General features: G+C 40.0%; 1 protein-coding gene and 1 long non-coding RNA gene across 12 annotated transcripts in view; one reads left to right on the top strand and one right to left on the bottom strand.

The window, feature by feature from the left end:
- The window catches only part of MTA3 (metastasis associated 1 family member 3), a 222919-nt gene that overhangs the window by 139581 nt on the left and 57817 nt on the right, over window positions 1-25521 (top strand). For all 11 annotated transcript variants that reach the window (XR_006200862.1, XM_042933139.1, XM_042933135.1 and 8 more), the window contains exons 7-8: window positions 5286-5388; window positions 9336-9435. Coding sequence is in view for 10 of the 11 variants with exons in the window: in XM_042933139.1 (XP_042789073.1) it covers window positions 5286-5388; window positions 9336-9435 (203 nt within the window). In the remaining variant the exon portion in view is untranslated. The remainder of the gene's footprint in view (window positions 1-5285; window positions 5389-9335; window positions 9436-25521) is intronic.
- LOC122216379 lies at window positions 2030-4888 on the bottom strand. Its single transcript, XR_006200864.1, has 2 exons — window positions 4596-4888; window positions 2030-2326 (listed from the first exon to the last, which is right to left on the bottom strand). It is a non-coding gene; the product is annotated as an uncharacterized LOC122216379 (long non-coding RNA).

The raw sequence follows: 25521 nt of genomic DNA, 5'->3' as shown, positions 1-25521 counted from the left end.
TTACCGAGTTTAATAGGTTTTCATAGTTTTATTTTCCACAGCCCTATTTTTTTTAGTGTGTAATTTTGCAGAATATACTTTGCAACAAATGTGGTGGATGTTAACTAACTTACAAACCACCCATTGGTTGTAAGCAGGTGTTAATTACAACCGTGTAGAACAGTAATTCTCACCTGGGGCAGAGGACGTTAGACAGTGTCTGGTTATGTGTCCAACTTTGACTCAGGTCATCATCTCATGGTTCATGAGTTCAAGCCCCACATTGGACTCTGCACTAATTGTGGAATTCTCTGGGAATTCGCTCTCCCTCGCTCTCCCTGCCCCTCCCCCACTTGCTCTCTAAATAAACGAATAAACTTAAAAAAAGTAATACTTAATTTTGAAGTATAAATTGTGTGATCTAGTCTACATCTATGCTTTTGTTTATTTTTGTGCCAGTAAATTATTTATTTACTATTGTTATATATTATAGTCCCATCCAGTTTAGTTAATTTTTTTTTGTTAGTTTATTTATTTATCCTGAGAGAGAGAAAAGCACGAGAGGAGGAGGGGCAGAGAAGGAAGGAGAGAGCGAATCCCAAGCAAGCTCCCTGCTGTCAGCACAGAGCCCAGTGTGGAGTTCGAACTCACGAACCATGAGATCATGACCTGAGCCAAAATTAAGAGTTGGATGCTTAACTGACTAAGCCACCTGGGTGCCCCTAGTTAATTCTTTTATTATTATTCTTGGATTTGTGGTGATTACTATTCAAATTATTTTATTGGCTTTCAAAGTAAATTTTGTGAAATTTAGCCTGTTGGTATACTTGTACAAAAATGATATCCTTAGGATTTTAAATCTTTACTCTTTTTTAATCAAGTTATCTTCTTTGAAAGTTTCTTTAAAAGTTTTGTTTTAGGGGCGCCTGGGTGGCTCAGTCGGTTGAGTGTCCGACTTCGGCTCAGGTCATGATCTTGTGGTCCGTGAGTTCGAGCCCCGTGTCCAGCTCTGTGCTGACAGCTCAGAGCCTGGAGCCTGCTTCAGATTCTGTGTCCCTCTCTCTCTCTGCCCCTCCCCTGCTCATGCTCTGTCTCTCTCTGTCAAAAATAAACATTTAAAAAAAAAAGTTTTGTTTTATATAAACATAACTCCAGTTTTGTTTCTTAGTGTTATATTTTCTATTACAGCAACAAAAAAATTTTTTTTACATTATATTTTCTTTGGAATGGCACTGGATTTTTTATGTTCTATTTTTATTGTGCCATTCTAGTTACTTTTATATAGATATTTTCTAGTTCCTTATTTTTTATAAGATATTTTTATTGAGATATAACTGACACATAACATTGTGTAAGTTTGTGTACAGAGTGTTGATTTGCTGACTTTATATGTTGCAATGCGATTACTACCATAGCTTAGCTAACACCGCTATCACATCGTATAATTATCCTTTCTTTTTTGTTGCAGGAACAATTAAGATCTAGTCTCTTACCAACGTTGAAGTTTATAGTATTATTGACTATAGTCACTATGCTATGCATTGGATCTCCAGGACTTACTTTTCTAGTAGTTGGAATTTGTATCCCAAAACAACATCTTTCCCTTTTCAATTTCCCTACACTCCAGCCCCTGGTAACCACTGTTCCACTCTCTGGTTTATTTTTTATTTTATTTTTTTTTAAATTTATTTATTTTTGAGACAGAGGGAGACAGCATGAACGGGGGAGGGTCAGAGAGAGGGAGACACAGAATCTGAAACAGGCTTCAGGCTCTGAGCTATCAGCACAGAGCCCGAGGCAGGGCTTGAACTCACGGACCGCGAGATCATGACCTGAGCCGAAGACCTGAGCCGAAGTCGGCCGCTTAACCGACTGAGCCACCCAGGCGCCCCTACTCTCTGGTTTTTATGAGTATTGCTTTTTTAGATCCCACATGTAAATGATGTACAGTATTTGTCTCTAGTAACTCATCATTCCTTTGATTGATAATGTAAAACATTGGCCAGAACTTTGAGAACAATATTGAATAAAAATGGTGACTAATGGCATCTTTGTGTGTTTCTGAATTTAATAATAGCATGACAAGTATTGTACTCTGATGATTGGTGCAAAGAAAATGAATTGTGTTTAGAACAAAGAATATTTCTAATTATCCAGGAAAGAGCCTATAAGATGATTTCCATATAGCTTTAGTTCTTCAGAGGCTTTGAACTCTATTATATACTTTTAGGTGATTATACTGAAGAAGTACTTGGTCCGAATTTTCTTTTTTCTTTTTTTCTTTTTCTTTGTTCGTTTCTCTTCTTCTTTCATCCATATTTAATAGAAATCTTAAAATTTGAGGTAGCTGGAGGATTAGGGATACCACATTTAAAATCATTGCTAAATCTATATTTTTTTCAAAATTATGAAAAATTTATGAAGCAAAAATAAGGTGCTACATATACATTCATGTAATTAGTTGGTAAATACATTTTTTAAGAATTCAGAGATTAGGAAGATGTACGTAAGCTGGTGTGGGATGAGACTGGGACTGGACTGATTGCCTGGATTATCATAAATGAAAGAGTGAGGTGAGATTATTGCAATGACTAGCATGAACATGACCAGTATTCTTGGTCCCATCTCTGGCTCATACCATAGTCACCAAGACCATTCCAAAGATTACTGCACAGAATCTGATGCAGGGCTCAATCTCACAACTGTGATATCATGACTCGAGCCAGAATCAAGAGTTGGACACTTAACCAACTGAGCCACCCAGGCACCCCAAGATATGGAAAATTTCATTAAAAATTTTTTTTTATTTTTTTGATGTTTATTTATTTTTGAGACAAAAAGAGAGAGTGTGAGTGGGGGAGGGGTAGAGAGAGAGGGAGACACAGAATCCGAAGCCGGCTCCAGGCTGTGAGCTGTCATCACAGAGCCCGACGTGGGGCTAGAACTCATGGACCGTGAGATCATGACCTGAGCCAAAGTTGGATGCTTAGCCCACTGAGCCACCCAGGCACCCCAGGAACATTTCTTTTTTAATTTTTTTAAATCCTTATTTATTTTTGAGAGAGAGAAAGAGAGAAACAGAGCATGAGAGGGGGAGAGGCAGAGAGAGGGAGACACAGAATCTGAAGCAGGCTCCAGGCTCTGAGCTATCTGCACAGAGCGCGATGCAGGGCTTGAACTCACGAACTGTGAGATCGTGACCTGAGCCGAAGTCAGGCACTTAACTGACTGAGCCACCCAGGCACCCCAGGAACATTTCTGTATTTATTATTTTGTTGTGGTTGTTGCTGCTATATTTTTGTTAATGTTTGTTTATTTTTGAGAGACAGAGAGCACAAGCAGAGGAGGAGCAGAGAGAGAATGAGGGAGACACAGAATCTGAAGCAGGCTCCAGGCTCTGAGCTGTTAGCGCAGAGCCCAATATGGGGCTCAAACCCACAAACCGTGAGATCAAGACCTGAACCAAAGTTGTCTAGACACTTAACTGACTGAGCCACCAGGTGCCCCTGTTTAGAATTCTTACACAGAATTCTCTTTCTGCTATATGCTGTAGGAATGTATGGATAGGATTGAAATGTGTCAACTCAATTAACTTATATTTGAAACGTAAATACCAGTTTTATCATTACATTCTGGAGTATATAATGTGACAGGGGCTTAATACTGGATACCATCATCATTTAATCATCCTGTGTTATTTACCATTATTATCTTTCGTACTGTTATTATTTATCTTAAGTTTTATTTTTTGAAGATTACAGGGAAGTGTAATTGTGTGATTCTGCTCTCAAGTTTCATACAGTTTGCAAATCTTTTGGCTTTTAACTGTGAGGTGATGTTGAATGTCTTGGCTTAGGTTGCTGAGAATTGTAAGCAAAAACCAATGAAAACCAAAGTCCTTTCAAACACTTTAGATCTAGTACTCGCTCTGCTCTGCTTGTGCTTCTTTATGTTGGGGGTGGAGATTGGCTCTGTGGTTACCTGCCTTTGAACAAGGCAGGGCAAGCCCCACCCTGACTGCAGTGGCTGACTTAGGAGACTGCAGGTGGAAAGGCTGGGTCCTTGCCACCCTCCTCCACCCCCTTTCTCCTGTTGAGCCTCTGATTCCTGCTTGCTCCTATGCTAGGACTGAGCACATTAGAGGCTCATAGCCTAGGATTGTCAGTCACCAGGGATGTTTAGCTTCAGAGTGTATCAGCCAGTGCAAGGCATTCTGCCTCATAAATCAAAAGCTAAACAAAGCCAAAATCAGTCCCCAGCCTAATAAGAAATCCGTAGCTGTAAATCGGACTTCCAGTTGCCTCCCACATCTCTTTTCCGTTACTATCCTTTGTCTTGACATTGAGTCCCGCCTGACAGTTCTATCTCCTTGTGAGAGATTCCTAAAATAAAGCAAGCATCCTGCATTATTGTCAGTCTTTTCCTCAGCCCTGCTAGCATTCCTGCTTTCTGTTAATGCCAGCGCTATGCATGCAGTTCTCAAGACTTGAAATTTACCTGCTACCCATGTCTCCTGTCTTTGCTCTCTGTCATCAGCGTCAGCACTGTATTTTGTCTTTATCACATATCATTGCTAAGTGTGAGGTATGAAGTTTCCTTCTGGTCTTGCCACTCACCTGCTGAAAAGGCTGGTGCTTTTCATTGCCCCGAAGTAAAATCTGTGTAGAATCTTCAGTACTATGTTCGTAACCTTCTTTTAGTTATCTACTCTCATTCCCTTTAATGTGCTCGTGACAAAATGAGCTGTTTTTCTGTCACATCTTAAAGCCGCCTGACTTTGCTCACATTCTTATTTCTTACTTTAAGTCCTTCTCCCTGCTGGTGCAATCAGAGCCTTCAGTTCTTAGCAGAAATACCACACCCTTTATGACATCATTCCCTAGCTTGTCTGAAGTGATTCCTCTCATTGTCAGAATTTTACAGCCTTTTCTGTATGTCCTTATGACACGTTCTTTTCGTTTGTATCATAGTTACTTATGTGTTAGTTTTACCAGTGAAAGCGTCTCATAGCAGGCGTGCTGAAGGCGTCTCATAGCAGGCATGCTTTTTGTTTTGTTTTTATATCCCTCAGCATGAGGTTTAGTGCCTCACACATGCAAGTACTCAGGAAATACATGCTACTAACTAAACGAAGATCTGCTGCGGTTGGTTTCGTTGTATTATTATCAGTGTTCACTTTACAAAATGTTGTCCATCTGCTGAAAGAATGTACCAAATTTTGAACGTGGTAGTGTCCACAGTCCTCGACGGAATGCAACGGTTGCCTTGTTAAGTAACAAGACTCCATTTCCTTTGTTCTCGGACAGGAGAATCAGATGAGAGGGAACAGTCCAAATTGGAAGTTAAAGTCTGGGATCCAAATAGCCCACTTACAGATCGACAGATTGACCAGTTTTTAGTTGTAGCACGGTAAGTATGGCACTGTTGAGTCAAGAAATTTCTTTTTTTAAACATTTTTCTTTTTTTTAAGTTTGTTCATTTTACTTGACAGCGCGTGCGCACAAACGGGGGCGTGGCAGAGAGAGAAAAAGAGGGAGAGAGAGAGAGAATCTAAGCAGGGTCAGCACATAGCCCGATGCGAGGCTCAAACTCACGAACTGTGAGATCGTGACCTGAGCTGAGATCAAGAGTTGGGCATTTAAACCAACTGTACCACCCCCAACTCCAAGAAATTTCTTTTTGTAAGAATTTATAGGTGTATGTATGTTTCTTTCTTTGTATTCTACCTTTTCCATTGGTTGTATTCTTTTTCTAGTTAAGTAAGAAAGCCGAAATATATATCATACCACCTCCTAAGTATGATTGTTAGTTTTTGTTTGAAAATATATTTATTAATTTACCGATTAAGAAAATAATTTCTTCTGGTAAAACTTTGGGCACTACAGAACAGTATGAAGATGAAATTCATCACCTGAATCCCCATATCTTTAATTAAAGCAGTTATCTCTTTCACGCTAGATGGGGATTGTTCAGGTGTCCATAATGATGTGCATCTTGCCTTCCTCTTACTGCACCCACGTATGAGGAGGGCCTGTTGCTAAGCGTATAACTTTCTTTGAGAGCCTTAAGCCTGGCTGCCTGACTGGCTGGCTCTCCTGCACTTGACCCACCACACACCCTTTGAGAAAATGAATGGGACAAAAATGTATTTTTATTGTTTCAATTATAAAAGTAAATGATATTCATGGCGGAGTTACTGCAAAGCAGCAAGTAAGTGAGTGTATCATAGCAGTGTAAATAGTGGAAAATTGGGGGAAAAAACCCTAAGAATATGTCAATAAGCACTTGGTAAGTGAATTGAAGTATACTCAATAATGAAAATGAATGAATTCGAGGGATATATAGGAAAGAGATAAATCTCAAAACTAATGTTGAGTGACGATACACACGGTATGATCGCTTAAAAAGTTATACCATGAACAAACCATGTTTTCATTAATGGCCATATAGATGAATATGTATGTCATGTGTATGTATGATGTGGGAGATGTGTATAGGAGGCTCTAACAACATTTCTAATATTTATTTCCTTAAACAATGAATCAAGTCTGGCAAAATATTAGAACCCAGTAGATACAGATGTGATCACAAGGGTCTCCATTATGTTCTCTAATTTTCTGTTGAACTTTCTTCATGACCCAAAGGATAAAGGGGTCTCAGCGCACCCTGACATGACAGCACAGTTGACGTGACAGCACTGTTCATGGTGCCTGGCACCATGGAAGTCACACGTCATGTCAGCAGCCAGGCGTTTGGACTCCAGCACTCAGACACCTAGCCACTGGTGCTCGGATGGAGACCTGATGTACATTGCTGGGGAAGCCAGTCAGTAGATCGAGGAGATTGAAGATTTGAGAGTGGAAATGAATCCTTGGTGGAGCCGCTGGCCTAGACTCCAGGCAGGTTACCCAGATCTGGGATTATTTAGTAGACATTGCAGTTTCAAATTTGGTTTTCTTTGTTTTTTCCTTTTTTCTTCAAGCCAGCATGAAAGACACCAAGGAGATGCACCTGGTGCCTTTTTCATGTTTTTTTCTTTTTTTAGAGAAAGAGAGAGAATCTTTAATTTTTTTTTTTTAACATTTATTCATTTTTGAGAGAGAGAGAGAAAGAGAAACAGAGAGGAGTCGGGGAAGGGCAGAGAGAGAGAGAGGGAGACACAGAATCTGAAGCAGGATCCAGACTCTGAGCTGTCAGCACACAGCCTGACGCGGGGCTCAAATTCATGGGCCACAAGGTCATGACCTGAGCTGAAGCCAGCCACTCAACTGACTAAGCCACCCCGGTGCCCCTAGAGAGAGAGAATCTTAAGCTGGCTGGATGCTCAGCACAGAGCCCGATGTGGGGCTTGATCCCAGGACTCTGAGATCATGACCTGAGCTGAAATCAAGAGTCAGATGTTCAACCAATTGAGCCACCCAGGCGCCCCCTCCATTTTTGTTTTTGTTTTTTTAAATGGTCTAAAATACAAATTAAGACCATAATCAAATACCACTGCACATTCCACCAGAATGGTGAAAATTTGAAAGTGCCAAACATTGGTAAAGAGGTAAAGCAGCCAGCACCCTGCTGTTGTGGTGGTGCGAGTGTAAGTTGGTATAACCACTTTGCTCTCATCTGACCTACACACACATCCTTTGAGTTTCACTCCTGACTGTATACTCAGCAGAATTGCATACATACCCCTGTGCACCAAAAGTTGCATATACAGATGGCATTCATGGCACTACCCAGAGTAGCCCCAAACTGGGCATTGACGTCCATCAACAACAGAGTGGGAGGGGGCATCATAGAAAGGAATGCTCCATAGCAAGGAAAATGAATGAACGCCTCTATAACCAGTAGTGTGGGTGAGCCCACAGACATAATTTTGAACAGAAGAAACTGCATGTGAAAAGAGTACATAGTATGTGCTTCTGTTAAGTTTTCAAATGAGCAAAACTAACCCATGATGTTAGAATCCATGATGGTGGTTCTCTTTTGGGACGAAGGAGAGAAGACAGATTGGGAAGGAGCAGGAGGAGTCTACTGGGGTGTGGTTGCTGTACCCTGAGCTGGGTGTTAGTGACATGGATGGCTTCACCTTGCAGTTACTGCATAGCTGTGCAATGTGTGTTTTTATGCATGTGTGTTCTATGTTAATCAGAACATTAAAAAATTTTCCTCAGCTAACATGCTTAAAACACAACAAAGGGAGAGAAGAAATTAAAATAATAACAAAATAAAATGAAATACAACAAGCAGCAGGTCTAAATGTTTATTTCACGCTTTATGGGAAGGCCTTCTAAATCATTAAGTGAAAAAAAGTGTTGTGGTAATTGTTTTGTTTTTTAAGTGGAAACCTATTACATCTTGAGCCCTATTTATAGGAAGAATTGCTGCAATTGATGATACCTCATTTCAAGGTAAAAATGTTCCTGGGATTTCACAATTTAGGCTAAAAAAAAGTGGTCAGAACTTGTTTTGCAGTAATAGTCAAACTCTGCAGCTCACTTACGGCTCATTTTTTGAGCACAGTTGAATACCAAATTGGTTGCTCCATGGCATTTCATGATAGATCTTTCCCTTCTTTATGGCACACAAATCACTTTTTCTCAATTTCATTATAATGACCCGTATATAGTTAATTGGCTTGTCAATGCTTAAATCTTAAAGAAAATACTTTTCATTGGATATTTGATTCTCAAACATCTAAGAACTTGTTTGACTTTTCTTTTTTTTCTTCTTCTTCTTCTCCATAGCACATACCCACCTGACAGCTATATTTGTTATTTACCTGTGTAAATTTACCTGTTTTCCTGTGTAAAGAAAAGTCTTGACCAAGATGAGCCCCAACCATAAAAGGACATGGGAAATAATTCCCCACTGCCTGTTTAGGGGATTACCTCCTCTCTTGGAGGCCAGTACACTCAGGAATGACGACTTTCTGAGACTGCTAGATGCTTAAGAGGTTTGGTTTCGTAGTGTGATGTCCCCTCTCTCTTAAGTCCCCGAGGCAGATTGCCTAGTGCAGTCCCCTCTGGGGGATCCTCCCTAAATGACCACACCAAGAGCAAGAAGGGAACGAGCTCCCCCCCCCCCCCCCCCGCCCCAAAAAAGAACTGTAGCAGAGACAAACGTAGTGCGCTTCTTGGCCACCACTGTTCTCTACACAGGAAGAAACTGAGGCATCTCGTCCAAGGCGCCACACACCCATTGCAGACAAGGCTGAGACTCACACTCAGACCTCAGCTCGCAGCCCCTGGATCCTTAGCACTGACTTTTACAATTTTCACGCACTACCCAAATGTGTTTTTTTAAGTATAAAAAAATAATGTTGCCTTAATTTTTCTTCTTTGTTTTTGTGGATTATTCAGTGCTGTTGGGACGTTTGCTCGAGCCCTTGATTGCAGCAGTTCTGTGAGGCAGCCTAGTTTGCATATGAGCGCAGCTGCAGCTTCTCGAGACATCACCCTGGTAAGATGCTTTTTGAAATTTAGGGGTTATTATTCCCTCTGCTACTTTAATTTTAAAGCCAGTATAGCAGTGTTATGGATGGGAGAGCTTTCTGTTGAAAGAGCTTTCTGGCTCTTAGCCCTGCTGACTGCTAGGTTGATTTGACTTGGCTGATTGGTTAACTGGGGGTAGAGTGTCTCATCCTAAGTCACCACTTATGTTTGTGAGCTGCGACGAATATGAATGGCTGCTGATGGAATAGGTGTGAAACAATAAAAAAATATTCTGGGGAAAACATTCTGACCCATCTCGTTTCACTTGTATGCTTTTTTCCTCATATTCTATCTATGTACTTAAATCGTTGTGTATCAAATAATAATGCTTTACAGTTTTTAATGTGAGAAGGAACTCTTTTTTTCTCTAAACGTTTATTTTTGAGAGGACGTATGAGTGGGAGAGGGGCAGAAAGAGAAGGGGACAGAAGACCCAAAGCAGGCTGTGTGCTGACAGCAGAGAGCCCAGTGTGGGGCTCAAACCCATGAACCACGAGATCATCACCTGAACCTAAGTCGGATGCTTAACCGACTGAGGCACCCAGGCGCCCCAGATGTTTGCCGATTGAAGTTACTTTCTGTATATGATTGCCACAGCCTTTTGAGAAAGCATGATAACGTGCTCATTTTACAGATGAGAAAACTGAGTTTTGGTGAGGTTATTTGACCGATATCCATTACACGTAATAAAAGTTACAGTTTGTTTTTTCTTTTCATAATACCATATCTCTTCACAGCTGCTTTATTATAAATAATGTAGATCTTCTTGCCTCTGCAGCTATTTATTTAATGCTGGATACACCATAACTCATGACACTATGTTATCCATCCTGTCTCTTTTGAATACTAGTTTCTAGGTATTCTCTCTTTTTTTTAATTTAATTTTTTATTTTTTAAAATTTACTTCCAAATTAGCATATAGTGCAACAATGATTTCAGGAGTAGATTCCTTAGTGCTCCTTACCCATTTAGCCCATCCCCCCTCCCACAACCCCTCCCATAACCCTCAGTTTGTTCTCCATATTTATGAGTCTCTTCTGTTTTGTCCCCCTCCCTGTTTGTATATTATTTTTGTTTCCCTTCCCTTATGTTCATCTGTTTTGTCTCTTAAAGTCCTCATAGGAGTGAAGTCATGATTTTTGTCTTTCTCTGACTAATTTCACTTAGCATAATACCTTCCAGTTCCATCCACGTAGTTGCAAATGGCAAGATTTCATTCTTTTTGATTGCCGAGTGATACTCCATTGAATATATATACCACATCTCCTTTATCCATTCATCCATCGATGGACACTTGGGCTCTTTCCGTACTTTGGCTATTGTTGATAGTGCTGCTATAAACATGGGGGTGCATGTGTCCCTTCGAAACAACACACCTGTATCTCTTGGATAAATGCCTAGTAGTGCAATTGCTGGGTCGTAGGGTAGTTCTATGTTTAGTATTTTGAGGAACCTCCATGCTATTTTCCAGAGCGGCTGTACCAGCTTGCATTCCCATCTAGGTATTCTCTTTAAAGTCATTACTGTGGGGGTGCCTGTATGGCTTAGACAGTTAAGTGTCCGACTCTTGATTTTGGGTTAGGTCATGATCTCATGGTTTGTGAGTTTGAGCTCACATCCAGTCTCTCTCCACCCCTCCCCCGCTTGCGCTCTCTCGCTCTCTCTCTCTCTTACTCTCTCACTCTATCTCAAAATAGACCAAAAAAAGGGGCACTTGGGTGGCTCAATCAGTTAAGTGTCCAACTTCAGCTCAGGTCATGATCTCGCAGTTCATGAGTTTGAGACCCGTGTCGGGCTCTGTGCTGAGAGCTCAGAGCCTGGAGCCTGCTTCGGATTCTGTGTCTCCCTCTCTCTCTCTGTCCCTCCCTCACTCACGCTCTGTCTCCCTCTGTCTCTCAAAAAATGAATAAATGTTACAAATAAACTTAAAAAAAGAAGTCATTACTATGCTCTGTTGATGATGACTACAAATGCAGTCTTGCCCAGAGTATGCAGAAAAACGTGAGCAATAATTTTTTTTTTCTGTTAAATTTATCAGAGTTTTATAGTATAAAGAAATACATTTTCCAATCATGTTTTCCTTTCACCTCTTCAGGCCATAATCATTGCCAAATAAAATGCATCAAAAAGTGCTGGAATTTCTCTCCCCAAAATATATCCAAAATCTGACCACTCTTTTCTGTCTCAGGTACTTCAATGCTAATCCAAATCTTGTTACTTAGGATACCGGCACTCAGTACCTCATGACAGGTTTCCTCAAGTCCACTCCTAAAAGTCTCAATTTTGTTGTTGTTGTTGTTGTTTTTAATTTTTTTTAACGTTTATTTATTTTTGAGGCAGAGACAGAGCATGAATGGGGGAGGGTCAGAGAGAGGGAGACACAGAATCCGAAACAGGCTCCAGGCTCTGAGTGGTCAGCACAGAGCCCGACGCGGGGCTTGAACTCATGGACCGCGAGATCATGACCTGAGCTGAAGTCGGAGGCTTAACCGACTGAGCCACCCAGGCGCTCCCTTTTTAAAAATTTTTTAATGTTTATTTTTGAGACAGAGACAGACAGACAGAGTGTGAGCAGGGGAGAGGCAGAGAGAGAGAGAGAGATTCCAAATCAGAAGCAGGCTCCAGGCTGTTGGCACAGAGAGACCCATGTGGGGCTCCAACTCACAAACTGTGAGATCATGACCTGAGCTGAAGTTGACACCCAACCGACTGAGCCACCCAGGTGCCCCTCAATTTTGTTTTCTGATGGAATGGAATACAGTGAGAGGTGTTACTACTTTCTCATTATGTTCCAGTTTGAAATGCTTTCAACGAAATACTGCAGTAATGTAAAAACTCATGCAGAATTCACATCAAATTTGTTTCTTACAGTGCTTTCTTACAGTATAGATAATGGTGAAAGCATGAACAGTCTGTAGCCATCATGGAGCACCTCTCTTTATGCTTTCTTAGAGACTAGAATGTTGTTCATAGAAGTAAGTTCTGTTCTCCATTGGTACATTAATGTTTTCTATAAAAGTTTCGGGGTTTCAAAGTAGGTTTATATTTTGGTTGTTTAGAGGTTGTACTTTACCAAAGATGTGAGAGTACAAAGTGTCACATTTGTAAAAACCTTCAAAATCCTGTCAACAGATATTTATGCGAACCAAAGTAATGTGGAATCTAATCACTACTTGTATTTTTTCCACGTTCAAGATTTTTCTCCCAATTATAAAATTAGTGTATGCTTATTATGAAAAATTGCAAAATTTAGTACAGCAGCAGGCAAAAAAAAAAAAAAAAAAAAAAGTCTTGTACTCATTATCCAGAGTGGAATATTCTTACCATTTCGTAATATTTCCTTTCAGCCACTCTTCGTGTTTTATGAACAGTAATACCCGCAAATTACAGAACAGTACGGAGGATAATGTATTGAGCCAGCCAAAACAAATGTTAGTGTTTTAGTTCTTTGGATTAAAAAAAAATTATAAAAACAATTACAATTTCTAATACTCTCTCCCTAGTCCTATTCTGCATCCTCTATCTGTACCTCTAATGCCCATCACCCTTGCCTCCTGTCAAGAGGCAGCCACTATAACAGATTTGCTGTGTATCTAGTTTTTCTGGTTCCACTATGTATTTGTGTGTCTGAAAACAACATAAAGTTTGTTTTGCATGTGTTTCAATTTACTCTGTGACATCTTGCTCTTTGCCTCTTACTGCTCTCTAGCCATGTTAATAAACACATACCTAGTTCACTCATTTTATTTTTATTTTATTTTATTTTATTATTATTATTTTTTTAAGTTTATTTATTTTTGACAGCGACAGAGTGCGAGTATGAGCTGGGGAGGGGCAGAGAGAGTGAGAGAGACACAGAATCCAAAGCAGGCTCCAGGCTCTGAGCTGTCAGCACAGAGCCTGACTCGGGGCTTGAACTCACAAACTGTGAGATCATGACCTGGGCCGAAGTCAGACTCAACCGACTGAACCACCCAGGTGCCCCTAATTTTTTTTTTTTTTTTTTTTTTTACCCCTAGTTCACTCATTTTAACCACTGGGTAGTATTTGTAGTACTCCTTCATGGAATACTACACCACATTACTTATGTATTCTCTTTCCGATGAACATCTGGACTCCTTCAAAACATTTTTCATTTGCTACTACCCATAATGCTGCATTGAAAATCCCAACACATACCCTTTGTGAGTGTGTATGTGAACTCTCTGGCATAACTAGAATGGGAATAGTTATTCATAGTGATTCATAGGGCACTGCTCACTTTGGATTTGCCCAAACACAGCCAACTTATTCTACACAAGGCAAAAATAAGTTTATGTCTTTATTTTTAAAATGTGTGTTTATTTTGAGAGAGACTGTGTGTGTGCACGTGCACTAGCATGTGATGGAGAGGGGCAGAGAGAAGGGAGAGAGAGAATCCCAAGCAGGCTCTGCCCTGTTAAGGCAGAACCCTATGCAGGGCTCGATCTCACAAACCGTGAGATCATGACCTGAGCCGAAATCAACAGTCAGACACAACCGACTGAGCCACCCAGGTGCCCTGGTAGAAACTTATAATCCCACAAGCAGTCAATGAGTGTTTTCCTGTCTTCATCCATTTTCTTACATTGGCTTCAACATTGGGTATTTTCAGACTAAGATTTTTACTAACCTGATGCTTCCCTCATTTTAATTTCTTAATAAGGTTAAGCAGGTTTTCTTATTTATTGACTCTTCGTGGTTTTTCTTTGTATTTTAGATTCATATCCTTTGTCCATTCTTCACTTGTGTCATTGTTTTTTTCTAACAGTTTAAAAATAGTATTCATATTCGTGATTATAAATATATCTGGAGTTTATTTTTGAGACTTGAATGAGGTATAGGAGTCTTTTTTTCCATATGGAAAATAGTCATCTCAATACCTTTTATTGAATTTCTTGTCCTCATGATTTTGTAATCCTTCCTTCCTCTTTTTTCAAGGTTTTAGATATGCTTAGGCTTGCTTCTGGATTTGTTATCTCTTCTCCTCTGTTTTGTTGATCTGTCCCTGCACAAGTACCACATTATAAAAAGCTGATAAGCCCCACATGAACGTTTTTTTTCTTTTTCTTTTTTTTTAATGTTTATTCTTGAGAGAGAGAGAGCACGAGTGGGGAAGGGGCAGAGAGACAGGGAGACACAGAATTTGAAGCAGGCTCCAGGCTCCAAACTGTCAGCACAGAGCCCAACATGGGGCTCAAACTCAAGAATCGTGAGATCATGACCTGGGCCAAAGTTGGATGCTCAACTGGCTGAGCCACCCAGGTGCCCCCATGTGAACTTTTTTTTAACACATAGTGGAAGTCATTTAAATCAGAGTTTTGTACTTTGCCTCCCCCACCACATATTCCCTAACAATATAAAATAAATACTTTTTCATATCATCATGAGAATCTGGAAAGTTTTTTGTTTTTTTTTTTAATGTTGTGTGATTGTGCCTTGTATAGATATACTGTTACTTACATAGCTACTCTCTTATGGTTTAACACTCATCTTCTGAGATAATGCTTCCCAGATTATAACTGGGGATGCTCACCCTGTTGTAGTGCAGCAGATTCCCTCCACCCTCTGAGGAGTGACAAAGGAGAACCTGTTCCTGAGATGGTACAGAGCTCTGTGATAGTTGGGGCTGATTTGCCTGAAGATAGGTGTGAACAGGTGAAGAGCAGGTATGTGAGCTTTTGCTTCGGGCTGCAGCAACTCTCTGCTTCCCACTGGTGGTGACTGGTGGGACAGCGGGTGAATTTCTTTTGGAATAAGGCAGCGTCTTTATTTTATTTTAAATGTTTATTTATTTTTGAGAGACTGAGCACGAGCTCAGGAGGAGCAGAGAGAGAAAGAGGGAGACAGAATCCGAAGCAGGCTCCAGGCTCTGAGCTGTCAGCACAAAGCCCGATGTGGAGCTCAAAGTCCTGAGCTGTGAGATCATGACCTGAGCCAAAGTCAAATACTTAACCAGCTGAGCCACCCAGGTGCCCCCTAAGAGGGCAGAGTTTTTAAAGATTCGGTATTTGTTTCTGTCAGTGAAGGCGGGTTATAAAAGAAGCATTTTAAAGAGAACACAACCTATGTACCTTAATTAGTTTAAACATCATTTTGTGTTTATCTTTTGCAGCACTTGCCTACATGTTCCTTCTGGCTGGATGCTTTCACACCCTCCAATGTTTGCATTTCTTCTGGTTTTTTTCTTTTAGTATTCAGCACTTAGGAAGACACTTTGTGTTATAGCTACCATCTTAAATTGTTTACTACTATAATTGTTGCTTCTTTTTATTTTAGAGAGAGAAAGAGTGCGGGAGTGGGCGAGAGAGGCAGAGGGAGAAAGAGAATATTAAGCAGGCTCTGTGCTTAGCATGGAGCCCGATGTGATGTGGGGCTCGATCCCACAACCCTGGTATCAGACCTGAGCTGAAATCCAGAGTCAGACGTTTAACCAACTGAGCCACCCAGCCACCCCTGTAATTGTTACTTTTTAAAGCGGAAGTGTACTCAGAGGCTCAGGGAATTGTGTTTGTCATGTTTGTACAGCTGGTTTCAGTTTCAGAGACAGGGTTTGGATCTGTTCTCGACTCCTACCTGAGATTCTCTCTCCCAGATTACATCTTTTTTGTTTCACTCTCCTTAAAATGGCTTGGGTTTAAAAATCACTGTTTTTTGGGTTGGGTTGGCTTGGGTTTTAAAAATCATCGGATTAGGCAGTGCTGAAGATCTGGTCTTCTGTCTGCAACATTGAAATGCTTTGGTTTCCTGCTCTAACGGACGCTAGGTTCAGCTGTACTTGGACTCTTCCTATATGTGGCTCTTGTGTCTAGATTACTTTCAGTGCCATGAAATTGATATCTTTCAGAGGTCACAAAAGCAGGAGGAAATTGATGCACTTTGTGATTTCAGATGCCATGTCCTGCACCTTTAGTCCTCTTTGCCTGGTAGCTTCATGCCTTCCTCTTTGATATTAACATATAAAATCCTGGGGCACCTGTATGGAAATGAGTGGGAGTGGTTAAAAGTTGATTACTTGTACATTGATAATGTGAGTTTTGCAGATTGTTTTCCAAAAAAGATCATATGAGAAGCTGGTAAGTTGTTTTGTCCCATGAAATGAAAATTAGATTTAAAAAAATAAATGAAAATTAGATTCATCATTCAGTTGAATTTGGAGATTCAGGTTCTTATTTTCTTTCAGTGCTTTCAGACCTATACAGATGTGGTTAGTACCTTTCTCCATCAGGTGACCAGACTTTCTCTGAAGACTTCTTACTGCAGAGAGGGCACGGTTACAGAACTGTGGGAACTCCAGTGGTCTGTCCTAGGTGATTTTCACTGTGGCTTTTCCTGTAAGGGACTGCAGCTGACTGTCAGCATTCTTAATCTGAAGCATCTGTTTATCCTAGACTCTGCATGCTACTTGTCAAATCAACAGTAATGTTTTGGGAGCAGGTAATTAAGATGCCTGCAGATTGCTAGGTCTGACTTCCTTATTTTGAGACCTGTTACAATCATAGCTAGACTGAATTTCAAACACTGCTAGTCTAAGAAACATGATAAGATTTATAATTGTTACAACACTGAAGTTGTCATGGAGGCTTCCTAGATTTCACCCTCATTTCATTAAGATGTAAAGTGTCCTTTGTACAATATGCAAAGAAAAAAACAATCAGTTTACAACCTACATTGACCTCCCTTCGCCCCATTGTGGAAACAAAATTCTTTAGAACACAGTAAACCCCGAAGTGGTCTGTAGGTAGTTGGTGGAGGGCCAGGCCTGTTACGGGGCGGAGGGTGCCATGTGCATTGGTAGGGAGCTATCGCCAGAGCAGAGCCTCAGTCTCAGGAAACAGGTAATTAAAGAAGTGCTAGATTTCTCTTTTCCTTGAACTCTGAGGACTAAAGCAAGTTGGAGGAAAAGATCTGAGAAAAAGAGTTTTTTGAGTTGTTTGGGGCCTCAAAAATCTTCCAGGATAGATCATATTAGAGATAATGGTGAAGTAACTTCTATAAAGATTCATATTTAATTTCTGACAGACTCAGTACTAGAAACAGGATTTTTGATGCTGAGTCTGGTTCTGAGAAAGGTCAGGCTGTGTTGATTTCCTAGGGAGAAGACTGCATTCTGGGATATCTCTAATTCTATCTGATCTTTTTAAAATGCAATTTTTATTTTGCTGTCTCCTATCTTACATCCTTTTACTGGCCTTTAATTGCTTTCAGGATAAAAACCCAGATCCTTAAAAGAGTCAAAAAAAGCTGTGGGGGTTTGCCTGGCCAGTCTGCCCTGTCCTGTACCCCAGCCTTTCCTCTATGTCTTCTGGGCCCCAGCCAGCCTTCTTTGATTCTGTGGTCTGTCTCCTGCCACAGGACCTTTGCAACTTTAGTTCCCTTTGCTTGGATGCTCTCACAGCCCCATGCATTTAACTGTTATTTATTTATTTATTTATTTATTTATTTATTTATTTATTTATTTATTTTTAAGGGTTTTTAAAAAAATGTTTGTTTACTTTTGAGAGAGAGACAGAGACAGAGTGTGAGCAGGGGAGGGGCAGAGAAAGAGGGAGACACAGAATCTGAAAAGGCTCCAGGCTCTGAGCTGTCAGCACAGAGCCTGATGTGGCATTTGAACTCATGGACCACAGAATCATGACCTGAGTGGAAGTTGGACGTTTAACCAACTGAGCCACCTAGGCTCCCCAAGTTTATTTATTTATTTTGAAAGAGAGAGAGAAAAAGAGAGAGAGAGAGAACTAATTAGTGGGGGAGGGGCAGAGAGAGAGGGAGAGAGAGAGACTCCTGAGCAGGCTCTGCACTGACAGTGTAGAGCCCAGTGCTGGGCTCGAACCCACAAAAGGTGAGATTGTGACCTGATCCAAAACCAAGAGTTGGCCACTTAAACAGCTGAGCCACCCAGGTGCCCCACCACCTAATTGACTCTTAATCTGTTTTCAAATTGTGTCTAATCTATCCATCTAGGGCAGGTTACTCTTGTGGTGTGCTCATGGAGGGAGACACAACAACATTCCTCCATGTTAATTATTTGTAATTAAACACTTGTTTTTGTGATTATTTCATTAATGTGTATCTCTCTCTTCTTCCCCTTCCCTACATATCAGCTTGTAGTATTCATCAATATAGTGACCATACCTGTTTTTCCTCACTGTTGAATTCCCAGTGCCAAGCATAGTTCCTGGGATATATTTACTAGGTGTTCAGTAAATATCTGAGAATGAATAAATTAGTTTCTCTCTCTGGGACATAAGACAATAGGTTCTTATTAAAATAGGTCATTGGAGTATGTTATTTCTATTAAAATGTTATCTAGCATGTTAATAGGTCTTTTTTGAATGCATCTCATCACTACGAGTGATATATATTTGAAAATAATTTCATTGTGTCAACAGAGCTGAACACACACGGTCTAAAGACCAGGAGTTATAGAAAGTTTCTGGCACTGGACATACTTGTTTAAAAACTGTGGTAAAATATACACAACATAAAAATTTGCCATTTTAGCCATTTTTAAGCGTATTGTTCTCTCGCATTAAGTATTCACACTCTTGTGCAGCCATCACCAGGATGTTTTCGTCTTCCCCAACTGAAACTCTGTACTCATTAAATAACAACTCTCTATTCCCCAGCCCTTAGCAACCACCGTTCTAATTTCTGTTGCTGTGATTTTGACTACTCTGGGTACTTCATTTGAGGGGAACCACACGGTATTCGCCCTTCTGTGATGTGCTTATTTCACTTAGCATAATGTCTTCAGGTTCATCCATATTGTCCTATGTGTCATCGTTTCCTTCCTTTTCAAGGCTGCATAGTATTTTATCGTACGCATATACCACATTGTGTTTATTCAGTAGAAACTTAGGTTCCTTCTACCTTTTGGCTATTATGAATAATACTGCTATGAACATGGGTGTACAAGTGGATATACTTTTATGATTCTCTGGGGTTTTTTTTCCCCCCTGGACCTATAGCTTATGATCCATTTAGTCTTCTACAAGTTATGTAGCCTCCCCGTGCCTGAGTTTCCTCATCCATAATGGGAATAATGCTATGAAACCTATCTGTACTGCTTCAGGGGGTTATCTGTTGACAAGAAGAGGGTATACAGGCATAACTACAAATTGCAGATGTACCTGTCCCAAGAATATAGAATTTGATGGAACTGCAGTGGGTCCCCAGACCACACCTCATTGTTGTTTTTCCTGGGCCCCTGGGTTTTCTGAGGGCATGAAACTCTCCGTGAAATTGACCGCCCAGGTTGTGTGGAAGACAAGTGATTTATTGCTATGCTACAAATCTTTTTGAGCTTCCCTCAGCATTCCAGAAGAAATTACGTTTGACAGTTTTTGTGCCTTTGTTTAAGTTAATATTCACAAACACGGGGCTTTGCTGGCTCTTGAGACTCTAGCCACACTGGAAGAGAGAGTATGTGATGTCTCTGTGTCCTGAACAGGATCTCTGGCACCCTCTTCCCAGCCTCTGGAAAAGTCTGTCTCTGAGTTACCATGTGGCATCAACTTGAGGATTAAACAAGGTGGTACTTGTAAATCATTTAGAGCAGCGTGTGGCACAGTGTTGAGAGCTTGGTAATATTGTTTGTTGAGATGGTGATAACAATGATATATTTTCCCCCCAATCTTGTTGAATCTCATTTACTTTCTTCTGATTTTATGTCATTATTGATTGTCTGAAAGGGCTTTTATCATTCCATATTTACTGTCATTGTAGTAGGTTATCAAATTTGAATATGGTCACTAGGTTATGAGTGACCACACATTTTAATACAATTGTTACAAGGAGTTCATTATATGATATAAAGATCTTCCCCTTAAGGGTGCCTCGGTGGCTCAGTCGGTTAAGCGTCCTACTTCGGCTCAGGTCATGATCTCCTGGTTCAAGTTCAAGTCCCACATCAGGCTTTGGGCTGATGCAGGCCTGGAGCCTGCTTAAGATTCTGTGTCTCCTTCTCTCTCTCTGCCCCTTCCCCTGCTTGTGCTCTGTCTCTTTCTCTCTCAAAAATAAACTTTAAAAAAATAATAAAGATCTTCCCCTTAAAACAAGCTATAATTTTTACAATAAAAAATTTTTTTAAGAAAAACTTAGAAAAAGTAAGTAACTTATTTTCTTGAAAATAGAAAGTTGACTTAACCAACAGTAATTTTATTCTTCAGATATTAACTCTTTGTAAAATTGCTAGCCATTAATCCTGCATTTCATTCTCTTCATTTGTGAGTCCTGTTGAAATTACATATTTCATTCAGGGCATTGAGGGTACTGGGAATTTGAGGATAGATTGCAATTCATGGTCATTATAGCATTTAAAGGAATTGTAGTCTGCAGAATATATAAATCTTCAGATTAAAATTTTAGGTTTATCAGCTTACGTTAGAAATCTAGTCTTCAAAATGAGCATAAAATTGATGAACTGAGAATCCATGTAATTTTTTTAAAACACGTTTTCTTAAAATTTAAGAGTACTGTCCATGTTCTCAAGGCTATAAATTAGAATTAAAACTAATAAGACTACCACTGCAGTAAATCATATGAAACATGAAATTTTTCTTCCTTCTAAGTATATCACTGAGGCAGGAAATGAATGTTACTGTAGCACTGTTATCTAATCTAGAGGCTTTAGTGAGATTTTCTAGTTGTTCCAGTTATGTTCATTATAACAAAACAAAAAAATTTTTTTCTGCTTTAAGATTCCCTTGAAAATCATTTATTGCATTTAGTTATATCATTTTAATTTCTTTCAGTCCAGAACAGTTCCTCATTCTTTCTGTCTTTCATGACGTGGCATTTTCAAAGTACAGGCCATTTATTTTGTAGAACATCCCTTAGTTTGGGTTGTGGTTATAATTTGATTTATAATTAAAATAAGTTTTTATTTTACTTAAGTCCACTTTGGTCAGTTAAGTCAGGAGAATTTCCATTTCACCCTAACTTTTCAAATTTATCAATGTAAGTTTTCGGAGTATTCTTTAATTAGAATAAATTGGTAAGTCTCCAGTTATAAGTAGCTTTTCATTGTTATTGTTTATGTATGTCATTTCCCATTTTTTTTGACAGTTTTGCCAGATTTTTCTTTTCTTTTTTATTATCTAAAAGAGTGAGATTTTAATTGAGTTGATTTTTTGTATGTTTTTTTTTAATTAAAAAAAATTTTTTTAATGTTTATTTTTGACAGAGAGAGAGAGAGAGACAGAGCATGAGCGGGGGAGGGGCAGAGAGAGAGGGAGCCACAGAATCTGAAGCAGACTCCAGGCTCTGAGCTATTAGCACAGAGCCTGACACGGGGCTCAAACTCACAGACCGCGAGATCATGACCTGAGCCGAAGTCGGACACTCAACCGACTGAGCCACCCAGGCGCCCCTGTATGGTTTTTTTTTTATTATTATATGTTTTCTATTTAGGTTTTTTTTTTTTTTCTGTTTATTTTCCTCCTTCTACTTATCTTAGGCTTTACTCTGATATTCCTGTTCCAGCTTTTTTTTTTTTTTTTTTTTCTTTTTTTTGGCGGGGGGGGGGGGGGGTGGGTTGTGTGTGTGGGAGAGAGACAGAATGAGAGAGTATGAATCTTAAGCAGGTTCCATGCCCAGCTGGGACTTGACGTGGGGTTCAGTCTCCCAACTCTGAGATCATGACCTGAGCCAAAATTAAGAGTGAGACGCTTAACCAACTGAGCCTCTCAGGCACCCCTCCCATTCCAGCTTTTTAAGACTGATTTTTTAGCCCATCAACTTTGTCTAGTTTTCCATCATCAATATTTACGATTATAAATGTACCTCTGTATATCCTAAAGTTTGATATGTAGTATTTTCATTATCATTTGGTTCTAAGTATTTCCTAATTTACTTTATAATTTTGCATTTAATTGTGAGTTAATTTCCAAGGAAATGAGGTTCATAAGTTTATCTTAATTGCCTTGGGGGTTGTGGTCAGAGAAACATAGGCCAGTTCTTTTACTATATTGTGATTTCCTTTAGGGCCTGCAATATAATCCTCCCCAGCATTTTGCTGCATGGGTCTTACTTTTACCATGGCCTAATGCAAAAGAAGCTTTCTGTTTTTGTCTGTTCTGTCTAGAAAATGCCATCAAGGTAAAGGTTAAGTCATTGTGGAAGCCCACGTGTCATACATATTCTACCTGAATTATTTTAGTCTCCCCTTGCTTGCATTGGTTGTTCTTCAGTGTCCTCACATAGTTGTTTTACAGTAAACCCTTGGTTTGTGAGCATAATTCATTCCAGAAACAGGCTTGTAATCCAAAGCACTTGTATATCAAAATGAATTTCCCTATAAGGAATAATGGAAACTCAGATGATTCATTCCACAACCCCAAAATATTCATATAAAAATGATTACACTACTGTAATCATTACAAAATTATAAAGAAAAGATAAAATATAAAGAAGAATAAACAAATTAGCCTATACTTACCTTTGAAAACCTTCGTGGCTGATGAGGAAGACAAGAGGGGAGGTTATTGTGTAGGACGACTTTCACTATCACTAACGGATGTTGACTGCAGTACAGTATGAATACTCTCTTGTCATATACTGTATTTAATGTGACTGGCAATAAGGCAGCAGAGGAAAGGGTCTATATCTGCAGGCGGCCTGACCTAGAATGAAGCATGGCATTGCTAAGCTTACTCTTGGATGGAAAAGCAAAGGATTGTCCAGAGGTGCTTTGAAGTGACAAAAAATACACTGGTGCCAGCTGTGGGCACCTTCCAATGTTCTGAAAAATCACTGCTTTCTGCCAAACACTGTGGCCTGAGACCAAGCATCCAAGCACGGGAGACAATCATCCACAAACCTGCAGAGAGAGAGACAGAGCGAGAGAGAGAGAGGGAAGAAAGAACCATTGGCCCAGTTGTGATTGTGTGACATTCAGCATCATGTACTACTCATTTTGCAAGACAATGTTCGTTGATCAAGTTAAAATTTATTAGAAATGTTTTCTTGTCTTGCAGAACACGCGTAGAACCAGTTACTCACAATCCAAGGTTTTACTGTATTTGTCTGGTTTGTGTCTAGAATCAGAGCCAGGGGGAAGAATTTTCAGTTCTGCTCATGCAAAGTACATTTAGGGCCATGGGGTTACAGTGGCTTACTAGCCCCGTAGCTTTCCTGTGATAATCAAAAGGTCTGAATACACATGAGGACATGACTCAGGGTGTCCTGTAGATTGATTTGAGTGAATGACAACTAAGTCTTAACAAATTTGATGATGAATGAGGGATTTTGTTTTGAATACTGTGCATTGAAGCAAAACTTGAGAATGCATGGCATACTTCTCTTTTACATATATATAAAATGTTTTGCCTTGATCATGGTTTGTGGTTTACTCCTGAGAGTTTATATTCACCTTCTGCTTGGGAAAAACCATATGCTCATTAATTTTGAAATAGATTTAGTGTTCTGAATGCTATAATTTGTGCTGGAGGTACACATGCAAAGTTTTTGTAACATTCTGACCAAATCAATAGTTAGGATTGAATATGTATGTATATCAGTTAGCTGTTGTCAAAATAAAGCTACATGTTACATGCTGGGTTTCTGAGAAACAGGCTAAGATAGAGATTTGTATGTAGGAAATTTATTAGGAATCAAAACCTGTGGGGGGTGCCTGGTGGCTCAGTTGGTTAAACGTCCAACTTTGGCTCAGGTCATGATCTCCTGTTTCGTGAGTTCGAGCCCCACGTCGGACTCTGTGCTGACAGCTCAGAGCCTAGAGCCTGCTTCAGATTCTGTGTCTCCCTCTCCCTCTGCCCCTCCCCTGTTCGTTCTCTCTCTCTCTCTCTCTCTCTCTCTCTCTCTCTCTCAAAAATAAACATTAAAAAATTTAAGAAAAAAAAAAAAAACTGTGGAAGAGGAGGGATGGAGGCAGGATTGAACTGAGGAAGAAAGTGGGCTATGATACCTGAAGCCTCCGCCGACTCCACGGGACACTTCGAAGAGTTGTCCCAAATCCGGGTGACAGGCTGAGCCTGTATACTCCTGCATCATCGGATAAAGGCTGTGCCAGGAAAAGGGCATGATCTTGGGTGATGATTCTTTCTTGAATTGAAATCATTCCAAAGGTGACAGCTGAGGGTGTCTGCTGATAGCACATCTAGCACGGAGTGAGTAAGTTCTTTACTCTCAAAAGGAAAAACACAGTATCTGTTACACTGCCTAGTATTTCAGGGGCTTATAACAACAAGCATTAATTTCTTATATACTCCTTTGCAGATTGTCTAGGATTCTGCTGAACTAGACTGGGCCAATTTAGGTGCCAAACTACAGTGTGAGTCCAGATCTGCTCCATGTGTATCTCCTCCTCTGGTGACAAAAGCCAGTAGCTCAAGAGGGCAAACCTAGATATGCAAACACATGCCAGGGCTCTGTTCTGTCACGTATCTTGAACATCTTATCTGCCAGTCAGGTCACGTGGCCAGGCTCCACATCAGTGGAGTGGAAGACTCCTCTTCTGTGAAGGCCCAGGGGAGGGAGTGAATATTTGCTGAATAATAATCCAGACTACCGTTGTGTGATTGTACTTAATGAGCGAAGGATGAGAATTTCACTGCCGAGCTTTCGTTGTCAGTCTTCCTCCGAAAATACTTCTGTTTGTCATCTCCATCTGTTATGAATGAGATGAAATATGACAACACCTTCACCACTATTTGGCAGAGAGAACAGCTTGTGCTGAGTTCTTATGATTTTTTAAATTTAGATTTGAATGGATCTTGTGTGTATCTGTATCTCTATTGAAAACACGGTATCTTTGTATTTATCTGGAGGGAAGACTTTCTGTTGTTTTACATTTACTCCTTAAATTCTTTGTGTTACTTTAAATTGAGGCGTATACACAGTAAAGTGTATTCAGTACACTCAGGTGCATCGTTTGCAAACTTGTGTATATGTATACATTCATGTAATCGACCACCCAGATCTAAAGAACTTTACCAGAATCCCAGAAGATTCCCTCATGCCTCTTCCCAGTCAATGATTGCCCCCTCCTTCTGAGGGAATCATTATTCTGACT

Source organism: Panthera leo, chromosome A3 (assembly GCF_018350215.1).
Source record: "Panthera leo isolate Ple1 chromosome A3, P.leo_Ple1_pat1.1, whole genome shotgun sequence".
Lineage (NCBI taxonomy): Eukaryota > Metazoa > Chordata > Mammalia > Carnivora > Felidae > Panthera > Panthera leo.
This window is presented reverse-complemented; position numbering and strand designations above follow the sequence as displayed.